Source organism: Eutrigla gurnardus, assembly GCF_963514095.1.
Source record: "Eutrigla gurnardus genome assembly, chromosome: 7".
NCBI lineage: Eukaryota > Metazoa > Chordata > Actinopteri > Perciformes > Triglidae > Eutrigla > Eutrigla gurnardus.
Window position 1 is genome coordinate 2,093,292 of NC_139921.1, and position 22,849 is coordinate 2,116,140.

The 22,849-nt window shown below is 45.2% G+C and overlaps 2 protein-coding genes across 2 annotated transcripts in view; both read left to right on the top strand.

Annotated features, from left to right (window-relative positions):
- The window catches only part of LOC311016207 (uncharacterized protein), a 618,931-nt gene that overhangs the window by 524,497 nt on the left and 71,585 nt on the right, over positions 1–22,849 (top strand). Inside the window, exon 21 of the mRNA XM_084013783.1 lies at positions 18,454–18,627. Coding sequence (XP_083869909.1) covers positions 18,454–18,627 — 174 coding nt within the window. The remainder of the gene's footprint in view (positions 1–18,453; positions 18,628–22,849) is intronic.
- Positions 34–22,849, top strand: part of LOC311016209 (uncharacterized protein) — a 199,603-nt gene continuing 176,787 nt past the window's right edge. The window contains exons 1-6 of the mRNA XM_084013785.1: positions 34–94; positions 662–792; positions 11,221–11,323; positions 11,920–12,042; positions 12,983–13,105; positions 14,801–14,867. Of these exons, the coding sequence (XP_083869911.1) occupies positions 11,235–11,323; positions 11,920–12,042; positions 12,983–13,105; positions 14,801–14,867 (402 nt within the window). The 5' untranslated portion in view covers positions 34–94; positions 662–792; positions 11,221–11,234. The remainder of the gene's footprint in view (positions 95–661; positions 793–11,220; positions 11,324–11,919; positions 12,043–12,982; positions 13,106–14,800; positions 14,868–22,849) is intronic.

A 22,849-nucleotide genomic window follows, 5' to 3' on the forward strand; every position in this document is an offset into this window, starting at 1 on the left:
ACGGGAAACGACTCGTTCTCCGTTTTCCGGTTGTCGACTTCAAAACGAAAGTCGGATGGCCGCAGCGTTCACGGACCCATCTCCCCAACAGAAGGTACGCTACTGCTAGGGCTCGTGCCACCACTCACGAGTCACATGACGTTAAATGAACACAAGTTAGTCCTACTTTCTGCTGTGCTGTGTTTTAGACAGTTTCACACACACACACACACACACACACACACACACACACACACACACACACACACACTCACACACTCACACGCACACACACACACACACACACACACACACACACACACACACGCATACACACACGCACACACACACACACACACTTTTCATGACACATACCAGGCGAGTGCATTTTCTGCGTAACGTAAATAATATATATATTTTTGATTATTTCCCCCCTGATCCCTTAAAGAACAGCTGTAAAACATTTAGAAATAATTTCATAATTTTCTGTGTTTCCATAAATATGTGTGAAATCAATGTTCTGTTTTTTATTTTCCTTTCTATATCTGGTCATATGACTTTTGCTGTATTCATATGACACCACCACAGCATGAATATTCTGAAAGCCCAGGCTGTTCTGAAAAAAAGGAAGCAAAATACTTGATCTCACAGGGCTGAGGTTTAACCACTATTGTTACACCAGGCGAGAGGAAGCGGCCTGCGCTCACAGGCGGAAATCTCAACCCCCCCAATGTTCAACTCAAAGTTACGCTTCCTGGTGTCTGAGATCTGCTACACATCGTCCTGTCGTCTCTCCTACATGTGAACAGTTTGGTAAGTGACAGTTTCTGATATTTCAAACATACAAGAATGAGACAATGTTCAGTCTTTACTGCAGTAAATGTACTGAAGCTGTAAAATACAGCTTCCACCTGAATGCATCAGTAAGAATAATCTAAGCATATCATGTGTGGAGAAAAATGTAAATATATAAGCTAATCACACATGTTTTAAATTACTACACACACATACACACCCACAGGCACAGGCGAGAGAGCAGCGGGGGTAGGGGCCAAACAATATACATAGGACACATTCCTTAGCGGAATCCGCACAGGGGGGGAGTATATGATATATGTGCATCTCGACAACATACACACACATACATAGATGACAGAACCCGGAGGGATGGACCGTATGAGCCAGTGTGGGTGGAAATACCCAGCGCTCCAACCAGGCCGCGGCATGCTAAAATTACGCTGCGCCTGCATCTATTGAATGAGCCAATCAGACTCATGGGGAGTCTCAATGAAATACCCTGCGCACTCTGTGTAAGCGCCTTTTGAGTGAATTCAACCCTATGTTGAGTTGACTACTAGGTCCGTGCACGTATAACTGCCGGAATATGTTTTCCTGATATTTGTGCTAATAAAGCGCTGTTATTGATATAACCCATAGACTCTCCTCGTATATTCAAGCTTACTATTTTTTTCACAACAAATCTGGTAGCAGAGGATGGTTGGGAGAAAAGCTTGAGGAGGAAAGAATTTTAACGACTACCTCCTGTCTTGCAGAAGGAGGGGGGTCTCCTGAAAGAAAGTGGAGGCCAGAAGGATTCATCCATTCTCGGGAAAGTTGATCACATGAGCGCTCAACCGAAAAGGTAAGCAGAAACCTATTTAATTGAATTCTGTATATTGAAAAATATAAATTAGGTGATCAACAACTACCGAGTGTGAGTATGAATACTTTAGACAAAATTTAACTAAAGGATAAAATGTTAAAAAATAGAAGGAAAACATATTCTGCAAAAGTGATAAAATAAACCTGCCATAGTGTGTACACACGTGTGACTGAACCTAACAGAAAACACGAGATGAAGGACGAATAGAAGGGCTTTTATGTGTACAGTATCATGAAGTAGCGGACCCACCACACCCCGTGAAACATGAGAATTCTTGCACATAATTAAGTCACTCTATTAACGAACATAGCGTGTTTTGGGTTAACCAACAGACTGCATAAATAGTACTTTGTAATTTGGAAACTCCTCCGGGACCTCGCTGTCGAGCAGAGAAGCGTAGGCAGTGGTTGTAATACAGGAAAACTTATAGTAATTTGGAAACGATACAACTCCTCCGGGACCTCGCTGTCGAGCAGAGAAGCGTAGGCAGTGGTTGTAATACAGGAAAACTTATAGTAATTTGGAAACGATACAACTCCTCCGGGACCTCGCTGTCGAGCAGAGAAGCGTAGGCAGTGGTTGTAATACAGGAAAACTTATAGTAATTTGGAAACGATACAACTCCTCCGGGACCTCGCTGTCGAGCGGAGAAGCGTAGGCAGTGGTTGTAATACAGGAAAACTTATAGTAATTTGGAAACGATACAATTTCTCCGGAACCGCGCTGTCGAGTAGAGAAGCGTAGGCAGTGGTTGTAATACAAGAAAATTTAGACATGGCATGGAGTTTTATGACATAGACATAGAAGAGTTCAGAGAGATAGATAACAAAGAAGAAGAGGAAGCAGCCGACACCCTGTTGCACGCTCTAGGAAGTGACACTCTCCACTCAGCAGCAACAGCAGAGATACACATACCAACGATAACGGTAGTGAGTAGACAGATACTAGAACTAGAAAAACTTATTAAGACGAGTCTGTTAAATAAACCTAGTGGGATTGGGGCTGGTCTGGGTAACGTTAGAAGCGATTCTTTTGATTATATTGAGGGATTGAACGAGGGGGAAATGGAAGACTTCGTAGAGACCTTGAAGGCTAGAGTTATGACTGAGGATAGAAGTAAAAAGGGAGATGGGAAGATAGTTAAATCAGTAGCGAAAAGGTGGGAGATAAAGGGATGGATCACCAAGGACGGGCTGCCATCAAGAGAAGCTATGAATATAATGGTGAATGATGTTAAACAAAGATTAGAGAGAGCTCGACAGAACATGGAGGCTGAAAAGGACAAGCGATCATTTTTCAAACCACTCAAAAAGATGTTTGAAGAACAAGAAGAAGAGACAAGAGTAACAAATCTAATGCTAAAAGATCTGTTTCAGCAGAGAAGAATGGAGAGGGGAGACAAACATGAAGAGACACAGGGAGGGGGAGGGGGCATATATCCAGTCCTGCCAGAGAAGTTAACAACTGGGCCTCCAGAAACGACATCTCCCCCAACAGCCCCACCTCCCTACACCCACCAAAGATTTATGCCTGCACAGACCACAGACACAGCAGTTCAAGCACCAGTACTAACATTGGCCGGCGTGGAAGTCCTCGTACAAGACCAAGACAGAGAGGAAATGAAGAGAGAAGTGGAAAGACTGCAACAGCGAATAACGGCACTGGAGCCCCCTGGAGGATCAAGGAGTCAAGGCGGCTCAGAAAAGACCTGGTCAGAAAGTGAACCAGAAGGACCTCTCACAAAAAATCCCTCGAAGCCACCTAGTGGCAGGAACCATACCGACCCAAGGAAGAAGGGGTCAACCAGAGCAAAGTCACCTGCCACTGCCAAGACAACATGGACTCCCATGTACGGACCACCCAGGAGCTGCAGCGGTTTTGAATGCGCTGAACTCACGATTTTGGACTATAACCCCCCATGACGTAGGAGCCCTGGAAACACAACCAGTAATTGTCACCCTGAAAGACCCAGATGCACCTCCTATTTATCGACGGCAGTATCCTCTAACCCAAGATCAAATGAAGGGAATTGCCCCCACGATACAGGGCCTTCTGGACGTCGGGGTAATATACGAGTGCCACTCCCCATGGAATACTCCCATACTACCGGTACAGAAAGCAGGGGGAAAGGGCTGGAGAATGGTACAAGATTTCCGCCCTATAAATGATGCAACGACTCCAGATGTTCATCCAGTACCAGACCCACACGTAGCACTCACGAGTTTAAGCCCAGCATTTCGATACTTCACTGTCATAGATTTGGCAAACGCTTTCTTCAGTGTTCCACTGGCACAAACATCACAAGCCATGTTTGCTTTCACGTTTGGGGGCAAACAGTACACCTACAATCGGTTGCCACAGGGGTTCAGGGACTCGCCAGGTCTCTTTAATCAGGTACTAAAAGCACACCTACTAGAACTCCAATGGCCACCAGGGGTTGTGCTCATCCAATATGTAGATGATCTTCTCTTGGCAGCAGAAACATCTACCCTCTGCCTGGAGGCCACTGCCCTACTGTTCTCAGTTCTGCACAAAAAGGGCTACAAAGTCAAGAGAGAAAAAGTGCAGCTATGCAGAGAAGAAGTCCTATTCCTAGGCCGACAAATCTCGGCATCAGGATTGGGAGTATCTACGGCCCACAGGGAATCAATCCTACACCATCCAAAGCCCACCACGGTGGCAGACATGCTGTCATTTCTGGGACTAACGGGCTACAGCCGATCCCACATACCTGATTACTCCAATCGGACACAACCTTTGCGGACAATGATCAACGAGGTAGGGGCTCGAAACCTCACAGAACGACTACCCTGGACTTCTGAAGCTGAACAAGCATTCACTGACATGAAACAAGTACTCTCCCAAGCTGCTGCACTCACCTCACCGGACTACACAGAAGTGTTCCATTTGGATGTTTCTGAACAAAATGCATTTTGAAATGCTGTTTTGTATCAGAAAAAAGGGGGAGAGAGGAATGTGTTGATATACTACTCTTCAAAACTCGACGCAGTGGAAACCGGACAGTCAATGTGCGCCAGATATGTTGCAGCAGTAGCAAAAGCTCTCCAAAAAACAGCACATTTAGTGATGTGTCACCCATTACAGGTCCACACTGAACATGGAGTTGCAGCGTTTTTGGCAAGTAAGGAGTTTACTTTCAGCATGGCCAGAAAAACCAAGATTCAAAGAGAATGCACCAGGCCACATATAACCTTTGTCGCAGCCGAAAGGAACATGGCCGGAAACTTTGGGAAAGGAACCCAGAATTCATGTGAAGAACTTGCGGTCAAGGAAAGTAAGCTCAGACAAGACCTGAAAAATGACATAGATCCCAAAGCAGAACTCTGGCTCTACACTGACGGATGCTGCTACCGAGGAGAAAACGGACTGAACCAGGCATCATATGCAGTGGTTCAGCAACACTCCAATGGAAGACATGAGACGCTCAAAGCAGAAGTAATACCACAACCCGCTTCAGCGCAAATGGCAGAAGTCAAGGCGCTCACCGAAGCCTTGAAACTGGCCAAAGGAAAGACGGTGAACATCTTTACAGATTCTGCTTACGCACATGGGGCGGCACAAGTAGATGCACCCATGTGGCAACGGAGGGGATTCGTAACATCCAGCAACGCCCCAATCAAACACCAAAGAGAAATACAAGAGCTGGTGGAAGCAATCACCCTACCAAGAGGAGTATCCATAATGAAGTGCAAAGGACATGAGAAAACAGGCACCAGGATCAGTCAAGGAAACGAGGCTGCAGATCAGGCGGCCAAAAAGGCAGGAGGATATCAGCCAAAGCAAATGGTACTCAGGCTGACGCCCCCCCAACCTAAACTCACCGAAGAAGACCTAAAAAAGATACAAGAACAAGCAGGCCCGTACGAATGGTCAACATGGACACAAAAGGGGGCCACAAAGAAAGAAGGTCTCTGGAGATCACATGATGGAAGGATAGTGGCACCAGCAAAATTAGTAGCGACCCTACTAAAAGAAGCCCATGGACCAACCCATGAAGGACAAAGACAAACACTGTTGAACATTTCAGCACTCTGGTGGCACCCACACCTAGACAGCATGGCAAAACTATACTGCGAAGAATGCGTCGTCTGTGGAAACCACAACCCAAGAAAACCATTCAAAACGCCCATGGGATCCTACCCCGTACCTCTCGCACCATTCCAAGATATTAGTATAGATTATACAGATATGGGACAGGAGAACGTAGTACAGGGAAAGAGGTACATCTTGGTAATGGTAGACAGATTTTCAAGATGGGTAGAAGCAATCCCCACAAATAGAGAAGACGGGAAGACAGTAATAAAGTGGTTGCAAACAGAGCTAATACCCAGATATGGGGTACCGAAACGTATCAGATCAGACAACGGGACACATTTTAACAATCAGATGCTGAGTGAAGTGGAGGCATTCCTGGGGATTGCACACAGTTTTGGTTCGGTCTACCATCCACAGTCCCAGGGACTGGTGGAACGCGCGAATCAAACATTGAAGGCTAAAATAGCCAAGGTATGTGCGGGCAGTAAGATGACATGGTTGGAGGCCCTCCCTTTGGCTCTCATGGCCATGAGAACCTCAAAAGGGGGAGGCACGCACCTGTCGCCCCATGAGTTGTTGACGGGAAGGCCAATGCCTGGCCCGCCACGTGATGGACATATACCTCCTTTAGATGTGTGTCAGATAGAAAAATCCGACTACATGAGAGAACTAATATCTCTTGTCTCAGCCCTCTCAATACAGGTGCAGAAGGCACAGGAGAAGGATCCCGAAGAGCAGGGGACGATAGTCAAAGTAGGAGACTGGGTCAGGGTCAAGGTTCACAAAAGAAAGTGGACAGACCCCAGGTGGACTGGTCCGTACGAAGTGAAGGAGGTTACTTCACACTCGGTCCAGGTCAAGGGAAAAGCAGGAGCACCCTGGCACCACCTGACACATTGTGCCCCAGCATCACCACCTACTCGCTAACTCCAGGAAGGGAGAACAGATTTGGCCCAAAATGACGACTCCGAGGAGTTTTAGGAGACTCTCCGGAGATCCGTCTGTTGCACCGGAGGAAAGACGGAGGTGGAGATATGCAGACTATCTCCCATGGGGGAAAACGATGTGCACCGTGATCATGGGTGTAACCGGGGTGGCGGTAATACTCCTTCTACTAGGACTCGAACTAATAAACAAAGAGCGAGACAATTCCACCAACATTTACCTAACCCGTCCCAAAAGGGAACAAACGAAAACTTTCCAGATCCCCGAAGTCGCGTGCGGTGCTAAAATAGTTTTAAATTATACTGCCGGGGATACCACAATGTTCACATTCGACCTGTGCTCCGTGATAGACTGCGGGGAATCCCAAGCAAGTTGGCGGGGCTACGATGTCTATCTGTGTCATAGTCCACAAATAGTGGAGAGCTGCGAGGCCACTGGGAATGCTTACCAACGTGGGTTTGGGTTCTCGGTGGATTCACAGCCATTTTGTGCCGCGTGGTATTTAGTAACAAAGTACACTGGGACCTGGTCCGGTTTTACCAGACACACACAGCGAGTTTTGGGACCACATTTCGTTCCAAAGAGATTTCAGTCCAACCGGCAATCCGCTCACTCTCTCTATCAATAACATTAAGGCAAGCTCCACGGGAAAAAATCGCATATGGATCGCATTAGGAGTAGACGTCACCGGAAAAGACCAGATACGAGGAATACAAGTAAACATATACCCGCCCAAATACGCCCCCACTAGTAAAGGTAGTGCAACGAATACGACCACAGCTAATTCCACTGCCCTAAAGCCGCCCACTACCAGTCCGATAGTGATGACCCAGGATTACACAGAATTAACTCCTTTAGACGTCGTAAAAATGGCTACAGGCTTCGGAGAAAGTAACATTTGGTTAAGGTGGATTACGGATAATGCTAAGCGCCAGAACATGACGGGATGTGTAGCATGCGCGGCTGCGCGTCCTGCCATGTTCGTCGAACCTGCCCCCTTATATCCAGACAAAGACAAAGTAGGTTATGAATGTATGATGAACTTAACCAGAAAAGCCACACCCTCAGGATGCCAATCCCTGGCATCAGTCTTCCCACCCATTGATAATAAAACTAGGGCCGGCTATTTTACCGCCATAAAAGGAAAAGATCCCAGGTATCAGTGTTTCAACTTCACCAGCAGCAAACCAAAAGTTAATGTGGGAAACATACCCTCAGATTGGTGTAATAGGACAACATCTGGGGATGTGATAGGACCATGGGCCCGAGCGGGACTGTTTTACTATTGTGGAGGGTTGCGTCTCTATTCTCGAGTAGAGGCCGACACCACCATAGGCACCTGCGCCATGGTCAGACTAGGGATGCCCCTTACGTTAATAGTAGTGATGTCCAAATGAAGCTTCGTGAAGCATTTTCTTTATTTTCTGAGCCCAATAGATGGCGCTCTCTGTTCAACAAAGGGTTGAAGGCTGATATATTTCCATTGCTTTCAACCCTTTGTTGAACAGAGAGCGCCATCTATTGGGCTCAGAAAATAAAGAAAATGCTTCACGAAGCTTCATTTGGACATCACTAGTTAATAGGCAGTCGAGTGATAAAAAACCCCTCAGGACCTAACGCCCTCGTCCAGCGAAGAAGAAGACATATACTTGCTAAAAGGGACACAAGACTCAGCGTTGATGAATACCAATGAAGATAATAGTTGCATGGTAGTCCTCGAGAAGGTCCTCGGCTCTCGTCCCCATGGTACTCGTAGTCCACCTCTCTTCATGTTGATTGGGTGACATGGATCTGTTAGTTAGAAGACAAAGTAAAAAATGTCTTCTTGTCAACAACGGTGAAAGGACAGTAACTACCCACATTCATTGTGAATGCGTTCACTAGGAGTATATGTTTATTTAATGTGCGTGACTGACTGACCAATCACTGCATGAATGTTGCCTCCAGATGTTCAGCGTTGCATCTCAGAAACTTCTCATTTATCTGTTAAACACAAGAAACAGAAAACACGGACAACCAAATCCTTTACGTCCGACATTTGCAATTAAATTAAAAGGTTCCCTATGTTTAAAAAGCCAGTCTGATTTGGGGAAAACACAGAGTCATTTCAGTACATCTAAAGGGCATTGCCTCAAATGTTTTGGTTTTTTGAGCTATTGTAAGTGTTTATTAGCAATGCTAGTTGAAGTCAACGTGGTCAGTTAGCATGTATCTGAATAAAATGTCCCAGAAAACACCGTTCTAACCATGAAACAACATTGTGTACTACACTGAACAAAAATATAAACAACACTTTTGTTTTTTGCTCCCATTTTTCATGAGATGAACTCAAAGATCTAAAACATTTTCTATATTCACAAAATAACCATTTCTCTCAAACATTGTTCACAAATCTGTCTAAATCTGTGATAGTGAGCCCTTCTCTTTTGCCGAGATAATCCATCCCACCTCACAGGTGTGGCATATCAAGATGCTGAGTAGACAGCATGAATATTGCACAGGTGTGCCTTAGACTGGCCACAATAAAAGGCCACTCTAAAATGTTCAGTTGTATCAAACAGCAGAATGCCACAGATGTTGCAAGTTTTGAGGGAGCGTGCAATTGGCATGCTGACAGCAGGAATGTCCACCAGAGCTGTCGCCGTGAATTGAATGTTCATTTCTCCACCATAAGCCGTCTCCAAAGGCATTTCAGAGAATCTGGCAGTACATCCAACCAGCCTCACAACCGCAGACCACGTGTAACCACACCAGCCCAGGACCTCCACATCCAGCATGTTCACCTCCAAGATCGTCTGAGACCAGCCAGCTGCTGAAACAATCGGTTTGCATAACCAAAGGATTTCTGCACAAACTGTCAGAAACCATCTCAGGGAAGCTCATCTGCATGCTCGTCGTCCTCATCGGGGTCTCGACCTGACTCCAGTTCGTCATCGTAACCGACTTGAGTGGGCAAATGCTCACATTTGATGGCGTCTGGCACGTTGGAGAGGTGTTCTCTTCACGGATGAATCCCGGTTTTCACTGTTCAGGGCAGATGGCAGACAGCGTGTGTGGCGTCGTGTGGGTGAGCGCTTTGCTGATGTCAATGTTGTGGATCGAGTGGCCCATGGTGGTGGTGGGGTTATGGTATGGGCAGGCATCTGTTATGGACGAAGAACACAGGTGCATTTTATTGATGGCATTGTGAATGCACAGAGATACCGTGACGAGATGAGGCTGAGGCCCATTGTTGTGCCATACATCCATGACCATCACCTCATGTTGCAGCTTGATAATGCACGGCCCCATGTTGCAAGCATCTGTACACAATTCTTAGAAGCTGAAAACATCCCAGTTCTTGCATGGCCAGCATGGTTATTTTGTGTATATAGAAAATGTTTTAGATCTTTGAGTTCATCTCATGTCTCCCTGTGATAGACTGGTTACCTGTCTGTCTCTACATGTCTCCCTGTGATAGACTGGTTACCTGTCTGTCTCTACATGTCTCCCTGTGATAGACTGGTTACCTGTCTGTCTCTACATGTCTCCCTGTGATAGACTGGTTACCTGTCTGTCTCTACATGTCTCCCTGTGATAGACTGGTTACCTGTCTGTCTCTACATGTCTCCCTGTGATAGACTGGTTACCTGTCCAGGTGAACCCTGCCTTCGCCCAATGACAGCTGGGATCGGCTCCAGCCCCTCGCGACCCTGAATACAGGATAAGAGGTAGACGATGGATGGATGGATGGAGTTCATCTCATGAAAAATGGGAGCAAAGGCAAAAGTGTTGCATTTATATTTTTGTTCAGTGTATGTCTATGTAGTATTTCATTCTTTCTATGTAGTATTTTTTTTTGTCTAAAGTTAACGTTGGTTTTGTTGTTGGTTTTGTTTTCTAAAGCTAACATTGGTTTTGTGGCATAATGTCGACCAACTGAATGTACAAACAGTTTGCTGAATGCCAGGAAAAAAATGTAAAATTCATGTCCATGTATACAAATGACTAGATTACAATTCAATGACTGTTTCACTAATTGCTGTGAGACTTGTTGGAAGTTCATGTCGAACAAAAGGCCAAAGCAATAAACGTAACAATGTAACTTCCTGACCGTAGTTCGAGCTAATCCGATAACAAAAGAAACCAACAAAAACACATGGACAAGGTCTAACTCCCTACGACAGGACGACAACGGTGTTTAACGACAACAGGGATTCATCCCTACTGCTTCATGTTGGACATTAAAGTCTGAGCTATTTACAATGTGAATAAAATGTTAGCATTGAAGCTAAAGTTATCTATGAAGAAAAGCTCAAAGATTAACACAAGGACTAAATGCGTATTTGAGTCAGTTGAAATATTGTAACTGGAGCGGTAACTTTGTGTGTCGCTGTGTCCTGAAAGCCTTTGAGATCCTCCTGCTGTCGTCTGGACGCTGTACAACTCAAACGGGACCAAAACATTATTGGTCTCACCGTTAACTACCGTTCATAGTTTTCAAGAAATGAGGTCCCATTGGAGACACAGGAAGGGGCGGGACTTTGCCTCTCTGTTGTCAGTGTTACCGTAGTGACAGTGTGCGTCTCTGCCAGCAGGTGGAGACTCTGCTATGAATCAGTGTGAGGACCGAGAGGACGGAGTCCTTCCCTCTAAAACCACCCAGGATGGGGGACATGACAGCCAGACCAAAGCTCAGAGGTGAGACGAGGATCTCGAAGTGTCCAGGACTCAGATCACTTCACCATCATGGTTCTCACTCAACAACATGAATATACATAATATTAACTAGATCGCTTTATTGAGTTTAAAACTGAACCTTGTTATTATCTGACTGTCCTGAGGTGAAGAACCAGGTCTTGGTCCAGACCTTTGTAGTCCATGTAGGGGATGATCTGAATCTAGTGTTGACTCTCCTGTTGAATCCATTTGTTTTCACTTTCACTTTTCAACTTTTCTCTGTTGGTCTGTTGGACCACAAAAACACAGTGTCCATCAACAATAACTCACAACAGCTGATGGAATCTTCCACCTGAGTGGTTTGTAATTTACACACATGAAACATTTGCTGAATGAATAATGTGATGGTCTGAACTGCCAAACATCTCCCACAATGCAACTTGCCCCTCACACTACTTAGTTTGACAGCAGGATCGTTTTATGTTTATTTGCACCACTCATAACATTGCAGATAGGAAGGGGGGTTTCCTCCATATCGTGACCTATGTATCATGATCATATTGTATTGGGATAATATCGACGTAAAAGTATTTCTTAAATTGTATTTAATGTATCAGGATGCAGCAGCAGAGACCAGACTCCCCTGGACCTGGACCTGGACCCAGCTGTGTATCCATAAAGAGTGACCACTCTATGCCTGACTTTATTGACTTTAAAGGTGACCAAGCTGCTGATGGAAGGTAAGAACTGAACCTGAACTCTCAATGAATCCGGTCTAGACCAGCACCTTAATCAGTAACTCAGAGTCCACCAGCCCTGAATCCTGCAACCCGTTCTGTCTTCTGAACCACGATGAGTGACAGACAGTCTCTTGTTTCCCTGAAGCTCGAACAGAAAGGACCAAATCCTTTTTAACTGGGATTAAACTACAGAATATGAAATAAACAATCCAACCTTAAAGAGACAATGAGGAGAAAACCTCTTGAAAGAAAAGACTCATAGACGGGAAAAGTAAAGAGTTAATGACATAGAAGAGTAGCGGCCAGGCTAAGCTAAGCTAAGAACAGAAAGACTCCAAACTAACACCAAACTCGAGCACCGTCTTCCTCTCACTCAAGGGAGGTTGTAGAGTATTAAGTAAGACACTTTATAACCACCACACTCTTATTTTAGGATTTAACATAACTGATAATGCATGAGGAGGTGTCTATTATCAGGAGGTAATGGACTACGTGAAGGACAGAACCATCAGACGCCCAGTGGAGATTTTGTAACCAAAATGTAAAGTTGTTTCACGAGTCATAACTCCGTTTCCCCATCATTGTCACCCCATAAGGTTCTCATGCAACGGAAACATTGTCCACTGCTCCCGTTAATAGGACGGACCTTAGATACGACTTGGCAACGGGAGATATTTCTAGTCTGCTCAGCTCATAGAACCCTTAGGCTCAGCTACAAACCACAAAGCTAACATTATGCTAGCAAAACGCTGAGTCCAGCACTAAGACAGGTGTTCACGGGTCCACAACGTGGTCTAATGTGACCCAGATCCATTTATAGTATTGATTCTGACACTAGCATCAACTCTTAGAGCAAGACTCATCAATATAAAGATAAACAGAGCAAACTGATTCATGAAGCTCAACTAGTTAGAATCTGATATTGTATTTAATGTATCAGGATGCAGCAGCAGAGACCAGACTCCCCTGGACCTGGACCTGGACCCAGCTGTGTGTCCATGAAGAGTGACCGGTCTATGCCTCTCAGTATTGGATTTAAAGCTGACCAAGCTGATGATGGAAGGTAAGAACTGAACCTGAACCCTCCTTGGAGGATGGATCAGGTCTAGACCAGCCAGAGAAAAGTTAAGAGTCAGTGAGACGCTAAATTGGCTAACGTGACAGCTACTGCAAGCTAAGCTAAGCTAAAATATGCTAAGCTGGGTTTACATCGGAGCTGCTAGAAAACCCGGCATCAGACTCCAAAGGGCTCTGACCAAACTGGGTACTTGATGCATTTGGAATGAGACCGCTTTGGTCCAAACAGGTAAAGAAATCCAGAGGAATCAGGAACAGGCAACAGATCAAAGTCCAGGAACAGGTATGGAGGGAGAAATGGATACATGTCAGGTACTGGATCAGGCCAGGATTCAGGTTTTCATGGGAAGCAACTTTGATCTTTTCTGACTTGAATCCCTCAAGAGGCCGTTCAAGACAAGCAAGCAGCAACCAGAGAGACATTCTACACCACCAACTACACCATCTGGTCCAAGACCTGAATGAGTTTTACTGCAGGTTTGAGAAGCCAACATTCACATAACCAATGTATCTGGTATTTAGTATTGTTGTTGGTGGATTCAGGTCCAGATTTTGACATTTAAGTGCAAAGTATGGAAAATGGTCCTACTTCTTTTCTCTGGCCACCAGGGGGCGACTCCTCTCTGGTTGTATAGAAGTATATGAGAAAATGGTCCTACTTCTCTCTGCTGGCCACCAGGGGGTGACTCCTCTCTGGTTGTATAGAAGTCTATGAGAAAATGGTCCTACTTCTCTCTGCTGGCCACCAGGGGGCGACTCCTCTCTGGTTGTATAAAAGTCTATGAGAAAATGGTCCTACTTCTCTCTGCTGGCCACCAGGGGGCGACTCCTCTCTGGTTGTATAGAAGTCTATGAGAAAATGGTCCTACTTCTCTCTGCTGGCCACCAGGGGGCGACTCCTCTCTGGTTGTATAGAAGTCTATGAGAAAATGGTCCTACTTCTCTCTGCTGGCCACCAGGGGGCGACTCCTCTCTGGTTGTATAAAAGTCTATGAGAAAATGGTCCTACTTCTCTCTACTGGCCACCAGGGGGCGACTCCTCTCTGGTTGTATAGAAGTCTATGAGAAAATGGTCCTACTTCTCTCTGCTGGCCACCAGGGGGCGACTCCTCTCTGGTTGTATAGAAGTCTATTAGAAAATGGTCCTACTTCTCTCTGCTGGCCACCAGGGGGCGACTCCTCTCTGGTTGTATAGAAGTCTATGAGAAAATGGTCCTACATTGTAAACATGAGTTTATGGTCTCAATCTCTAGTTTCAAGTCTTCTCCAATCCAGCATGATGTTCATTTAGTACATTATGGTCCATTTAGAGTCCACCAGACCAGAAAGCAGGGGATGCTTTAGGAGGCGGGGCTTATCTGCTGATTGACAGGTCGCTACCACGCTACCAATGCAGTTAGCTACTATGATGACTTTAACACTTAGCTGTAAAGTTGACCTTGAATTATGAAGCTAACTTTGTTAGCAGCTTCACACCAGAATCGAGATGGATCCAGCTCCAGTAAGGTTGCTGCTCTGGGTTCTGCTCTGCCGCTTGTGTTCATCAGATCCACCCTTTGTGCAGAATCTGAGGCTTCAAAACCGTAGTCCACAAACCAACAGGCGTTGTCACCATGACGACGTCCACTTTTGATCTCCAGTCTGTGGTTTAGTGACTCTTTAAACTTGGTTTTCTCCACAGAGTTCAGCAGATCTCAGAGGTTCCGTTGACCCAGCAGCATCAAACACACCTGGACTCCATATTTATGGTGAGTACATGTACAAGCTCTCCTTTCACTATTAACCACATCAACTACAGACTCAATGCTGAACAGGTTCTAGTGGTCTCCATGCTGCTCAGACCCACACATGAATCCCATGTTGGGTTCTTTAGAGTTCATGTTCAGTTTATCCTTCTGTTCCAGCTGCTGGAGGAGAACATCGTCACTTTTGTGAAGAACGAGCTGAAGAAGATCCAGAAGGTCCTGAGTCCAGATTACCCAGAATGCTTGGAGAGTGAGGACGAGGAGTTGTTGGACGGTGAGGATGAAGAGCAGAGGAGCAGCAGAGAGGCGTTTCAGAAGATCACAGTGCACTTCCTGAGGAGAATGAAGCAGGAGGAGCTGGCTGACTGTCTGCAGATCAGTAAGAGGATTTTAACAGATTTAACATGGTGGAAAGAAGAGAAGGATTCAACATGAAGAACTTCATATTTCTCCTAATAGGCTGCACACAACTTCAATGTTTAGGTTCTCTGGTTGTCTACAGACCCGATTACAGCTGACATCATCATAAATATGCGTACGCATGATGTCAACGTTTGTTGTTTTGCTTCAACCATCCAGACGAGTTAGAAGCTTTAAACAGTGAATTTAAACTGTTAGCAGCATCTAAATGTCTGCTTGTTACGTGTTCGGTTGTCAGAATCGATATTCCAACAGACTCAAGTTCTACAGAGTTCAGACAGGATCACGACCGTTTCAGAGGAACAGGTGTTTCACTTCACACAGTGACCGTGTTAACTGGTGACTTTCAGCTCGTATTACTCCAGTGTTGGTAGATGAAAACAAAAATGTATTTAAAACAGGCTTCTACGAGGACACCTCCATGTTTTCAATGGTGGCGTCTCAGCGTGGAGGATTACGGTATACCAGGATATTTAAAAATCCCAACGGTACTATTTTCAACACCGTCATCAATACCGTCTCTTTCTATGATGCTGTATTGTGATGTGTTGTAGTGACCAGCAGACGCCACCAGAGGTCAGTGTTTCTGTTTTGTTGCCTTAAAAAGCTAATTCTGGTGAATTTTCCTTTCAAAACCAAAACGGCACATTGAGGCGATACAAGAGGCTCTTTATTTCTAGACTGACATACTGAGCTTTACAGCTGCAGTTCAAAGGGTTATATATCCTTCCAGTTCTGTTTGTCTTGTAAATGTCTTTTATTTTACTTCTGTTGGCTTCATCAGGTGCACCTGATTGATTTTGTGTCCAATAGTTATGATTTAATCATGAAAGAAGCTCATGAAGTCACTACTACTGAGGACTATAGGAATACATGGCTCTAACACATGGCTTGTTCATAGACTGTAAAAGGGTCTGTAGGATCCACTAACTGGGTTCCTTTGTTGTTTATCCAGGAACCGCTGGTGCAGTGTACCAACGTAAACTCAAGTCTAACCTCAAGAAGAAGTTCCAGTGTTTGTTTGAAGGCATCACTAAAGCTGGAAACCCAACCCTCCTGAATCAGGTCTACACGGAGCTCCACGTCACAGAGGGAGGGACTGCAGAGGTCAATGAGGAACATGAGGTCAGACAGATTGAAATGGCATCCAGGAAACCAGACCGACCAGAAACAACCATCAGACAAGAAGACATCTTTAAAGGCTCACCTGGAAGGGATGAACCAATCAGAACAGTGATGACAAAGGGAGTGGCTGGCATCTGGAAAACAGTGTTAACACAGAAGTTCACTCTGGACTGGGCTGAAGACAAAGCCAACCAGGACATACAGTTCACGTTTCCATTCACTTTCAGAGAGCTGAACCTGCTGAAAGAGAAGAAGTTCAGCTTGGTGGAACTCGTTCATCACTTCTTCACCAAAACCAAAGAAGCAGGAATCTGCAGGTTTGAAGAGTTCCAGGTTGCGTTCATCTTTGACGGTCTGGACGAGTGTCGACTTCCTCTGGACTTCCTCAACAACGAGATCCTGACTGATGTTACAGAGTCCACCTCGGTGGATGTGCTGCTGACAAACCTCATCAGGGGGAAACTGCTTCCCTCTGCTCGTCTCTGGATCACCACAAGACCTGCAGCAGCCAATCAGATCCCTCCTGGGTGTGTTGACATGGTTACAGAGGTCAGAGGGTTCACTGACCCACAGAAGGAGGACTACTTCAGGAAGAGGTTCAGAGATGAGGAGCAGGCTAACAGGATCATTGCCCACATCAAGACCTCACAAAGCCTCCACATCATGTGCCACATCCCGGTCTTCTGCTGGATCACTGCTACAGCTCTGGAGGACGTGTTGAAGACCAGGGAGGGAGGGGAGCTGCCCAAGACCCTGACCGAGATGTACATCCACTTCCTGGTGGTTCAGTCCAAACTGAAGAACGTCAAGTATGATGGAGGAGCTGAGACGGATCCACACTGGAGTCCACAGAGCAGGAAGATGATTAAGTCTCTAGGAAAACTGGCTTTTGAGCAGCTGCAGAAAGGAAACCTGATCTTCTATGAACCAGACCTGAAAGAGTGTGGCATCGATATCAAAGCAGCCTCAGTGTACTCAGGAGTGTTCACACAGGTCTTCAGAGAGAAAGAGGACTGTACCAGGACCAGGTGTTCTGCTTCGTCCATCTGAGTGTTCAGGAGTTTCTGGCTGCTCTTCATGTCCATCTGACCTTCATCAACTCTGGTGTCAATCTGATGGCAGAAGAACCAACAACCTCCTGGTGGTCTAAAGTCTCCAGAGACAAACCTAAACTAACACATCTGTGTTGAACACGTGTTTGACCTGAAGGAATACTCTGCTTCAGAGGAGGCTCTTCTGAGGCTGCTGCCGGTGGTCCAAGTCTCCAGCAAAGCTCTGTAAATATAGTTTTTCATTCAGAAAACAACAAACCATCTTGGAATTACAAGTCCTTTTCATACATAAGATTCAAATATGTTCTTCTTCTTGGGTTTAATGCAAACAGGACCTTCTAACCCCAATGCTGCTCACACAAGACACAAAGTGAATTTGTCACGCAGCATAATTACATACAAAGTCAATCAAAGACGTGAATAGAAGCCATTTCACAATGGGCAGCGCAAATTAAACAAATAACACATACAAGGTGAATTCACAGAAGTCTCACGAACCAAGAACTTGTGTGACGCTTTGTGTGTCAGTGTTGAGATTCTCATTCTGGAACCCAGTGTTAGCTGGCTAGCATGGTAGCTAACAATGAGACTAAACTTATTAGTAAGACTGAACTAGTCTGGTGTTTGTCCTGCTGTCTTTCACAAGGCTTGATCTTGAGGTTCCTTCTAAGCGTTGCGTTGGCGTGACATTTCCTCTGCTCCTTGTTGCTGCTGCCACTGAGCAACCACAGCAACATGACAAAGAAGCACAACCCCATTGGTCTTCCTGTGTGCATTTGACCTGCTGATTGGCTCACAAGTAGAACCTTAGAGAACCAAGGTGGTTTGACTTTGGAAATAGAACCTTTTAGCTTCCTAAATAAAACACCTCACATAATGTTACTAAGTTGTCATAGAATAAGAATATGTGAATAACTTAATTATGATAATAATGTCAGTTAGAACCTGAGGTGATGAACAGTTGTTTGTAATTGTTTCTGGTTCCTCTTCAGACTCAGTGGCTGTAACCTCTCAGAGAGAAGCTGTGAAGGTCTGTCCTCAGTTCTCAGCTCCCAGTCCTCCAGTCTAAGAGACCTGGACCTGAGTAACAACGACCTGCAGGATTCAGGAGTGAAGCTGCTGTCTGCTGGCCTGGAGAGTCCACACTGTCGACTGGAAACTCTCAGGTCAGATTCAACTACTTTGAGAAGTTTACCTATGAAGCTTTCAGTGATGTGTTTACATGCACCAAATATTCAGTTATTTATATTCACGTATTCCTAAAAAGACACGTTTGCTACTAATCTGTTAACATGGCTGATGAAATACTGTTTCTGCTGCTAACAACTTGCCAGCAAAAGAACAAAACAAAACTTTTGTCAAAACCAAACCTCTTGTTTATCTTTTCCCTGCCGTTCCATGTTTTAATAGTTTTATAAATCCACCTGGTGTTTATAAATGCTGTTGCAAACGTCAGTCTACGTTTGTGAACGTCACTCCATGAACATGTGAGCCTGAACTACAACACCAGACTGTCTCTGCTGTCAAGGTGGAGCCAGTTTGAACCACTTTCTATACAGTTGAGTTTATTGAGTTTATATGAAATGAACTAATATTCTTGTCACGGTGGCTGAAGCAGCAGGGAGGACCCACATGCAGACTCAAAGCTATGCAGATGCAATGAAGACATATTATTCATGAAAACACCCCCTAGTGGCCAGCAGAGAGAATGCAGCTTTAAGGACCTTCAGGCTTGACTTCACTTTTCTGAACCAGAGGTTGATGCCTGATTGGAATATCAACTCTGACAACTGAACATGAACCAACCAGACATTTTGATGCTGCTGACAGTTTTAATTCAAAGTTTAAAGCTTCTAACTCGTCTGCACGGCGGAGACAAAACGCCATTTTAACACCAACATGTGCACACACATTTATGATGACAATGACTGTAAAAGGCTCTATAGCAAGGGTCACTAAGAGGTGGAGCTTGGCCCAGATCCAGACCCAGACCCCGTCCTATCTGGACCCAGACTAATAACTGATAGATCATTGAGAATTATGAAATGATGACGGAGCGTTTCCATTTTACTGCTACAGCGTTAGCATCACTACACTGGTTCAGATGGTTGGAGGCTAAATAATCTCACTGGTTGCTACTCACAAACACTAAATTACCCAGTAATGCAACGGGGTGAAACGTTAACTCTGAACTTAATCAAATCTGTGCAAACTGGAGTTTCTGTGAGTGACGTTTCTATGGTGACAACTGAGGAGACTCACTGACAGCTGACAGATGGATCAGAGAGTGGAGGTGATAAACGTCAGTCAGGTGGGTGAAATCTAGAGCCGATAGATAAGTTCATACGGCTGCTCTCAAAGAGGAATGCTGACAGTGAGAACAGAGCTTTGAATCAAGACAGACTCTTTTCTTCCAACTGGCAGTTGAACACCTGAATGCCTCATATGTTCTGAGACTCTTAAGAAGCACATTTTCAAAGCTGTGTTTTGTATTTTACTGTTATTATCAGAGAACTTGTTATTCATAATTCCTCCAGTTCAATATGAAAACTATAAACATTGTTGAAATGTTATTGAATTACAGCCTTTTTTCTTTGCTAGATGGTTTAAAATCAATACCAGATCTTTGTTGGCACACCAGGTCTGAAGACAGACCACATAGACTGTTTCAACTGTTGTTTCTTCTCTTTTCTAACGCTTCAATTTCTCTCTCAATCATTTCAACTCGTCTCTTGTCTTTCTTTAACTTCCTCCTCTGTCCATCTCTGTCCATCACTCAGCCACGCTTATCCCACCCAGTACAACATCAACACAGCAAAAGACAAATATCACTTTTTCTCATTTTAAAAAGTGGACATATGGACATAAGTCTATATAAAGTCCCCAGAAGTGACAGTAGTGTGTGTCTTCAGTCTGTCAGGTTGTCTGATCACAGAGGACGGCTGTTCTTCTCTGGCCTCAGCTCTGGACTCCAACCCCTCCTATCTGAGACAGCTGGACCTGAGCTACAATCATCCAGGAGACTCAAGAGTCAAGATGCTGTCTGCTGGACTGGAGGGTCCACACTGGAGACTGGACACCCTCAGGTGAGGACAGATGGACAGACATCAGACTGGACACTCTCAGGTGAGGACAGGTGGACAGACATCAGACTGGACACTCAGGTGAGGACAGATGGACAGACATCAGACTGGAGACTCTCAGGTGAGGACAGATGGACAGACATCAGACTGTACACTCAGGTGAGGACGGATGGACAGACATCAGACTGGACACTCTTAGGTGAGGACAGATTGACAGACATCAGACTGGACACTCAGGTGAGGACAGATTGACAGACATCAGACTGGACACTCAGGTGAGGACAGATGGACAGACATCAGACTGGACACTCTCAGGTGAGGACAGATGGACAGACATCAGACTGGACACTCTCAGGTGAGGACAGATGGACAGACATCAGACTGGACACTCAGGTGAGGACAGATGGACAGACATCAGACTGGAGACTCTCAGGTGAGGACAGATGGACAGACATCAGCCTGGACACTCTCAGGTGAGGACAGATGGACAGACATCAGACTGGAGACTCTCAGGTGAGGACAGATGGACAGACATCAGACTGTACACTCAGGTGAGGACGGATGGACAGACATCAGACTGGACACTCTCAGGTGAGGACAGATGGACAGACATCAGACTGGACACTCAGGTGAGGACGGATGGACAGACATCAGACTGGACACTCTCAGGTGAGGACAGATGGACAGACAACAGACTGGACACTCAGGTGAGGACAGATGGACAACAGCTCCAGACTGTGTCTCCATCTCTGACTGAGGTACTGGGGTTCATGTTTAATGGTGGACCTGATTGAGGTCTTTGAATGTCTTCCTGCAGGGTGGACCATGGGGGACAGCAGGGACTGAGACCTGGTCTGAGGAAGTGTGAGTATGTTTTCAGTAACTCAGCTGCTCGAGATTTGAACGTGTTCATGACTGAAATCCGATGATCACGTTTCTATCAGGATGGAGCGTTTGTTTCTTCGTGGCTGTAAAGATGTCGTGTTGTGTTCACACCAAACGCCACATTTTCACACTCAGTTACACACAAAGTCAACGCAGAGACACAAACGGACGGCAATTCCTGCCGGATGGCAACGGAGACAAACACGCAACATTCACGTAGTCGTGTTTGTGTGAGTTTAAATATTTCAACTCAAGAGATAAATTCCTCTGTGTCTCTAAAGCGTCTCAGCGTTGAGATCGTCCTCCTGTCGTCCTGACGTCCCTGAATCCTAAATGGAGGAACCAGATGTTGTCTCCTGGGTCTGTGGTGCCCCAGAGGTCTAGATAGTAGCTCACATTAGTCCAGAGACCAGACCAGACCAGACTATGTGGAGGAACCAGAGACTGTCTGTGGTCCCCTAGAGGTCTAGATAGTAGCTCACATTAGTCCAGAGACCAGACCAGACTATGTGGAGAAACCAGAGACTGTCTGTGGTCCCCTAGAGGTCTAGATAGTAGCTCACATTAGTCCAGAGACCAGACCACACTATGTGGAGGAACCAGAGACTGTCTGTGGTCCCCCAGAGGTCTAGATAGTAGCTCACATTAGACCAGAGACCAGACCAGACTATGTGGAGGAACCAGAGACTGTCTGTGGTCCCCTAGAGGTCTAGATAGTAGCTCACATTAGACCAGAGACCAGACCACAGTTTGGTCTGGTTTCAATCTTTAGTAATTTAAGGCCAAACTGTGATATTTTTAGGACCAACGATGTAATTTTGTCGTGTTTTTGTTTAGTCTGTTGATCGTCAGTGATCCAGAACAGATTGCGTTCTCACTAATCCAACTTTCCTAACGGCTCTACATATATTACACTAATTATACACATATATAGAAACCTGTTCTCCAGGCAGGACCACACGGCCTCCCACAAAGAACACCCCCACTCCACATAGCTGACTGGTCGACACCCACACACACACACACACACACACACACACACACACACACACACACACACACACACACACACACACACACACTTGTATAGTATTTAGTTAGATAGGCCACTTGGACTTAGTGTATGTTTCTTTGTTTATTGTTAATAAACCCCTTATGAACATACTGCTGTGTTTATTAATGTTGTATAAGAATGAATGATATCAACCTCTTCTCTGTGAAGAATTCACAAATCCTTCAACTGTTTGTACTCATATTCTAATAGTTATTAATTATTGGCATTTGAGTACAAACTCCTTAATATTGAGACTGAGTATTGATATTAATAATTATCTATTAATAACTGAATCTGCTCCTGCTAGTTCCCCAACACTGTGTTTTTCTCTGCGATCCAACAAAACACCCACCACTACACACCGGT